The sequence below is a fragment of the Ranitomeya imitator genome, chromosome 2 (genome assembly GCF_032444005.1).
Source record: "Ranitomeya imitator isolate aRanImi1 chromosome 2, aRanImi1.pri, whole genome shotgun sequence".
In the NCBI taxonomy this organism is placed as follows: Eukaryota; Metazoa; Chordata; class Amphibia; order Anura; family Dendrobatidae; genus Ranitomeya; species Ranitomeya imitator.
In genome coordinates this window covers 246633611-246641031 of record NC_091283.1, presented here as the reverse complement: position 1 = coordinate 246641031, position 7421 = coordinate 246633611, and the positions used below count along the sequence as shown (strand labels likewise).

The following is a 7421-nucleotide window of genomic DNA, read 5'->3' as shown; positions in this document are numbered from 1 at the left end:
GCAATTTGGAGGAGCACACTCGTTTGGTCTCTTCCCGGCCAATGCAGCGGGATTGCAGAGGGTATAATACCCTCATATTATAATGGTTGGTCACAGTCTCAGACACCAATGCGACACAATGTTCCCGTTTCCCACTTCGGCCAGCCACCCCCTAACTCCTACACGCCAATACCTTCTCATATGGCTTCGCCCATCAGGCACCCAAGTTATCAAACTGAAGATTCGTCGTATCACGATTTGTGATTTTATTATTTATTTTACATTATTTGTTTTTTTTATTGTCTTGTTAATCTAATGTGTTTAATAAAACCTTTTCCTTGAAATTCAATCTCGACTGCTTGATTGGTGTGTCTCGATCACAGAGACAAAATGGGTCCACAGCACTGTATGAGGGCAGAAATTCACGTAACAAAGTAATGTAAATTTAACAAAAAAAAAAAAATTGAATCAAAGTTTAACTATATTTTTTTTATTTAACAACATAACATTTTTTAAACCGGGAATAGTAATTATTATTGTCCCGCCTCCAACTGTTGGCACATGTCCCTAATCTTCTGCAACTCTCCGATTGCCACATTCTGCTGCTCCTGAATCTGTGCCACAGTCTCGCACAGCCTTTCAATCCTGGTTTTTAGATCGAGGATGGTCACACTGCCGGCTGCTGTTGGTGAGAAAGCATAAAAACCTAACATTAATACCACAGTATTATCCCGATAGTGGGCTGTGATCACATCCCCATAATAGCGTTTAGGATGAATGAAACATCTGAGGCGGCGGAAGGCTCTGAAATGGCCCTTGCTGTACAGGGTTACATAGAGAGAGGCAGTGAGTGACAATCTTAAGCGTGTTGGAAAAACTTACGTGGCAAGACCTCATCTGGGGACATATTCTCTGAAGGAGAGAAGCCCGGAAGAGCATCAGGGGGCCAGTACTGCGCTGACTGGGATGCCTCGTGGTGGCGGCGCTGTGTCTTTGCCTCTTTGAATGGAAAAAAAGGTGCTGTCAGCATTCATAAATAAATAATCTTTATTTTTATATATCGCTAACATAATCCGCAGCGCTTAACAGTTTTGCACACATTATCATCGCTGTCCCCGATGGGGCTCACAATCTTGAATCCCTATCAATATGTCTTTTAAATGTGGGAGGAAACCGGAGTGCCCGTAGGAAACCCACGCAAAAACGGAGAGAACATAAAAACTCTTTGCAGATGTTGTTCGGGGTGGGATTATAACCCAGGACCCCAGCGCTGCAAGGCTGCTGTGCTAACCACTGTGCCACCGTGCTGCCCATGGCAACAATGGCTGCGGGGGGGGGGGAGGCATACCTGCAACCAAATCAAAATAACATTATTGTGGGAACCTACTAGGGTGTGGTGGCATTGACACGTAGGGCACTTTGGTTTCTGAGTCGGAGTCTGTGTCGAATGCCTCGTGCTGTCGGCGGCGGCGCTGTGTCTTTGCCTCTGTGAAGGAAAAAAAAAGGTCTGTCAGCAAATATGGCAACACTGGCTGCTGGGGGGGGGGGGTGGTTGGTGAAGAGGGGACCTGCAAACAAATCCAAATCACATTATTGTGGGAACCTACTAGGATCTGGAGGCGTTGAACTTGAGGGCACTGGGACAGCAGAGGCGGTGTGTGATGCCTCGTGGCGGCGGCGCTGTGTCTTTGCCTCTGTGAAGGAAAAAAAAAGGTCTGTCAGCAAATATGGCAACACTGGCTGCGGGGGGGGGGGGGGGGGTGGGGTGGTGAATAGGGGACCTGCAACCAAATCCAAATCACATTATTGTGGGAACCTACTAGGATCTGGAGGCGTTGAACCTGAGGGCACTGGGACAGCAGAGGCGGTGTGTGATGCCTCGTGGCGGCGGCGCTGTGTCTTTGCCTCTGTGAAGGAAAAAAAAAAGGTCGGTCAGCAGATAGCTGTGCCACATAGTGCTCTGCACCGTTCCAACTGCCACATAGCTGTGCCACATAGTGGCTCTGCAACGTTCAAACTGCCACATAGCTGTGCCACATAGTGGCTCTGCAACGTTTCAAGTGCCACATAGCTGTGCCACATAGTGGCTCTGCAACGTTCAAACTGCCACATAGCTGTGCCACATAGTGGCTCTGCAACGTTCAAACTGCCACATAGCTGTGCCACATAGTGGCTCTGCAACGTTCAAACTGCCACATAGCTGTGCCACATAGTGGCTCTGCAACGTTTCAAGTGCCACATAGCTGTGCCACATAGTGGCTCTGCAACGTTTCAAGTGCCACATAGTGGCTCTGCAACGTTCAAACTGCCACATAGCTGTGCCACATAGTGGCTCTGCAACGTTTCAAGTGCCACATAGCTGTGCCACATAGTGGCTCTGCAACGTTTCAAGTGCCACATAGCTGTGCCACATAGTGGCTTTGCAACGTTCAAACTGCCACATAGCTGTGACACATAGTGGCTCTGCAACGTTCAAACTGCCACATAGCTGTGCCACATAGTGGCTCTGCAACGTTCAAACTGCCACATAGCTGTGCCACATAGTGGCTCTGCAACGTTTCAAGTGCCACATAGCTGTGCCACATAGTGGCTCTGCAACGTTCAAACTGCCACATAGCTGTGCCACATAGTGGCTCTGCAACGTTCAAACTGCCACATAGCTGTGCCACATAGTGGCTCTGCAACGTTCAAACTGCCACATAGCTGTGCCACATAGTGGCTCTGCAACATTTCAAGTGCCACATAGCTGTGCCACATAGTGGCTCTGCAACGTTTCAAGTGCCACATAGCTGTGCCACATAGTGGCTCTGCAACGTTCAAACTGCCACATAGCTGTGCCACATAGTGGCTCTGCAACGTTCAAACTGCCACATAGCTGTGCCACATAGTGGCTCTGCAACGTTCAAACTGCCACATAGCTGTGCCACATAGTGGCTCTGCAACGTTTCAAGTGCCACATAGCTGTGCCACATAGTGGCTCTGCAACGTTTCAAGTGCCACATAGCTGTGCCACATAGTGGCTCTGCAACGTTCAAACTGCCACATAGCTGTGCCACATAGTGGCTCTGCAACGTTCAAACTGCCACATAGCTGTGCCACATAGTGGCTCTGCAACGTTTCAAGTGCCACATAGCTGTGCCACATAGTGGCTCTGCAACGTTCAAACTGCCACATAGCTGTGCCACATAGTGGCTCTGCAACGTTCAAACTGCCACATAGCTGTGCCACATAGTGGCTCTGCAACGTTTCAAGTGCCACATAGCTGTGCCACATAGTGGCTCTGCAACGTTTCAAGTGCCACATAGCTGTGCCACATAGTGGCTCTGCAACGTTCAAACTGCCACATAGCTGTGCCACATAGTGGCTCTGCAACGTTCAAACTGCCACATAGCTGTGCCACATAGTGGCTCTGCAACGTTTCAAGTGCCACATAGCTGTGCCACATAGTGGCTCTGCAACGTTCAAACTGCCACATAGCTGTGCCACATAGTGGCTCTGCAACGTTCAAACTGCCACATAGCTGTGCCACATAGTGGCTCTGCAACGTTTCAAGTGCCACATAGCTGTGCCACATAGTGGCTCTGCAACATTCAAACTGCCACATAGCTGTGCCTCATAGTGGCTCTGCAACGTTTCAAGTGCCACATAGCTGTGCCACATAGTGGCTCTGCAATGTTCAAACTGCCACATAGCTGTGCCACATAGTGGCTCTGCAACGTTCAAACTGCCACATAGCTGTGCCACATAGGGGCTCTGCAACGTTTCAAGTGCCACATAGCTGTGCCACATAGTGGCTCTGCAACGTTCAAACTGCCACATAGCTGTGCCACATAGTGGCTCTGCAACGTTTCAAGTGCCACATAGCTGTGCCACATAGTGGCTCTGCAACATTCAAACTGCCACATAGCTGTGCCACATAGTTGCTCTGCAACGTTCAAACTGCCACATAGCTGTGCCACATAGTGGCTCTGCAACGTTCCAACTGCCACATAGCTGTGCCACATACACACCACATACACACCTAATTAACCCTTCGGCATGCAATACTTTAGGGTACCTGGGTACTCACCTCTGCGGATCTCGCGGCGAAGCTCCTGCAGGCGCGCTGGGCTTTTGGACTTCAGATCGCCCCATTTTTTAACAATCTGGGCCTTACTGCGAGTTATCCCAAACTGCTTCATGAGGCCCTCAGACACCACATGCACCACTTCATCCTTGTGCTGGTTGCGGTGCAGCACCAGCCCAGTGGTTTCGTACTGCATCCCATCCATAGTGCTAATCAGGAACTTTAGCTCTGGGATGCCCATAGGAGGATCACGTCGCCTGGCAGCCATTTTCAGGATGTCAGGGAAGCAAAGCAAGGTAGCGCAGGCACGCCGGAACGCTGTAACGTCATCACGCCGTCATATACCACGAGCGCACATTACGTGCCGCTCCGGCGTTATATCTACATCCTTCGAACGGCATTTACTATGTGCGTTCCTTCTGTAGCGCTCAGCCGTCACAAATGTGACGCTGTCCATAAACGGCAACGCTATAGCGATGCGGATCGCGCGGGAGAACTGCATAGTTAAGGACCTCCTCTGGGCGTGGTTAGGCGTTGCTTTATAGCGTCATTTCACCTAAAATGGCTGGAAGACAAAGATCTGCACCTCTGGGGCAGACCGAGCTCCGGTTTTTTGTACATCACATGGATGCCCTGTGTTATGAGTGCCAGGAGACTCGCCCAGCCCACCCGAACCTACACAAGCAGGAGGTGCTGCGTCGCATTGTGCAAATGCTGGATAGGAGGTTTGGCGTCCGCCGCAGTGCGCAGCAGCTGCGGAAGAAATGGGCCGACCTCCGCCACAAAAATCCACACCTTCTGGCAGAGCTGCGTGCGGAGACAAGGCGAGGCAAGTACCAGTATGGGGGAATTGGGCGATGCACGCTTTTTGGAGGAGGTTGGCAACCCTGCGCGCATTTTTTTTTTTTTTTTTTTTTTGGGCTCTGGAATCCCTGTTCTTTGTTTTAAAAACATTGCTTTTTTTTCTTTTATGTGTAGAGAGAAGGCGCCGGCAACACACACCTGCCATTGCCGCCAGATCTCCTTCGTCCACCAACAGCAGCAGCCCACAGCCCGGGACCTCACGTAAGTGTACCGTCACTCATATTAATCTAATTACAGCATAGGTGACATAACAGTGTAGCGTAAATATTGTATACATTATCCTGCGTGCACTGCCCGGAGGGGAAATAATGGCAGGTAATCAGTAGACGCGCGCAGCCGTGATGCGCTTGTAGTACTACGGCATACACACCGTGCCGCACACAATACGGAGCACACACAGCGCCGCACACACTACGACGTACACAACGTGCCGCACACAGTACGACGTACACATCAGACGGAGCACACAATATGGAGCACAAACTGTACTACACATATAAAAGACAAGCTTCTCTGTAACAACTTGTCCAAATGCTCAGAACACAGCGTTCATTCCCTTAAAATTTTTGGACAAATTAAAGCAGGAACCGTATTGGTTGCAATGATTCCCTTTGCTTTGCACTTGGTTTTGAACATGCAGTATAGGAATGTCTAACCATTGGGTTTTTTTCATTTATGTGTAGAGAGAAGGCGTCGGCAACAGGCACCTGCCATTGAGACCAGCTCTCCTTCGTCCGCCACCAGCGGCAGCCCACAGCCCGGGACCTCACGTAAGTGTACCATCATTCATTGCTATTTTATTACTGCATAGGTGACATAAGAGAGTAGCAGAAATATTGTATACATTATAGGCGCATTAAGGAGCAGGCGCCCTACCACGCCTCCAACATCTTTTGAGACCAGGCGGCCTCGCACCCCAACACCACCCTCAACACCTCCCTTCAGCCACTCATCTTCCTCCCCCGGGTCGGCGGCCTTCTCCCCAGAAGCTACCATACGTAAGTGACCAAAACAGCGAGCGCTTCCCAACGGCGTGTTCCATAGTTAACCAGATCTGTTATTATTTCCTTTTAGCTGCTGCAGCAGTGGCCAGATCTCAGGGATGGCAAATAAGCAGCTCTGGTTCTGGCAATGAAGAACCGGCGTCCCTTCTCCGCAAGTATTAAGATAATACGAGTGGTTATCTGCGGGATGTCACAATTGACAACTAAAACTGTAAAATTTAATAAAAAAAACATCGCCCTGTGGGTCCGGACCAAATTGAAAATTACAACACACTCAATTTGGTCCTGCCCCAGAGGTCGAGATGTATTTTCAGCGGAATCACCGTCTGTTCTCCAACCTCTTCTATCCACAGAACCGCCCAGCGTGAGAGAGCTCCTGGCAAGGCAACTGCGCCTGGAGCGGACAGCAGCGCTCCTGCAGCAGACAGCAGCGCTCCTCCAGGCTCAAGCAGAGCAGCAGGGCGTGACGCTGCGACACCTGTTGGGCCGTGGAAGGAGATAAATTATTTTTTTTGGTTTTTTGTTATGTAATATTTTGTAGGTTAATTGTTAAATACAAAGAAATTTTTACCCAAAAAAAAAATATTCGCATTCTTTAATGTTTATGGAGCTATAAGGGTTTACTACACCATTTTTTAGGCATCTCATCTCATTTAAAGTCATTTAGAGAGGTTTATATGATTGAAAATACGATTGTGTGTGGGTACACCATTGTTTGGGTGCATGACAGAGGTTGGAATGGAAGGAAGTCGCCATTTGACTTTGGAATGCAATATAGACCGATCGCTATAACGTACTATCCCGTCAATGGGTATTAATGAGTCACAGGACACCTTGACGGCATAGGACGTCATATGAGTTAACCACTTTATCTAAAATGAACAACCAAGAATAACGGGAGTAAAAAATACAATTTAATTTTATTACACAAAAGACAGTGACCGACTCGCAAAATTACATTGTGGACACGAAAGCATAACATGCATATTGTTGAGTAAACGGCAAACCAAAAAGAAAAATTTTTGTTATACGGCGTGATCCTGCCAGGGTACAGCTCCAGAACCATTAAAGTACTGACAGTATTTTTCTCGACAGTCCCTTGCATCGTCTGCCTGTCTGCCAGATCCCAGTGCTTGAAGAGCTGTTAAATTATCAGGTTGTGTACGCCATTCCCCGGGCACAATATCTCCGGTTCTTGCGTCCACTGCATCAATAAATGAAGGAGGAGAATAGGAGCTGGTATCATGATGTCTCAGGAAATTATGGAGCACACAGCATGCCAAAACCACAAAGTCTATAGACGGCAGCTTCAAGTTGATAGCTGTGTGGAACACTCTAAACCGATTCGCCATAATCCCAAAGGCATTTTCAACCACACGGCGGGCCCTAGACAACCGGTAATTATATATTCTGCGCTCCGCTGTGAGTGTTCGCTGCGCAAATGGCTTCAGCAGATGTGGATGAAGAGGGAAAGCTTAATCTGCAATGAAAACAAAATTGAGGTTTGC

The 7421-nt window shown here is 48.7% G+C and overlaps 1 protein-coding gene across 1 annotated transcript; it reads right to left on the bottom strand.

Moving 5' to 3' along the window:
• Positions 1 to 447: 447 nt before the first annotated feature.
• On the bottom strand, positions 448 to 4313 carry LOC138666347 (anion exchange protein 3-like). Its single transcript, XM_069754575.1, has 7 exons — positions 4237 to 4313; positions 4049 to 4134; positions 1800 to 1886; positions 1587 to 1673; positions 1367 to 1465; positions 862 to 978; positions 448 to 661 (listed from the first exon to the last, which is right to left on the bottom strand). The coding sequence occupies exons 1-7, from the start codon at positions 4311 to 4313 to the stop codon at positions 513 to 515; spliced, it is 702 nt and encodes a 233-aa protein (XP_069610676.1). The 3' UTR covers positions 448 to 512.
• Between the last annotated feature and the right edge of the window lie 3108 nt (positions 4314 to 7421).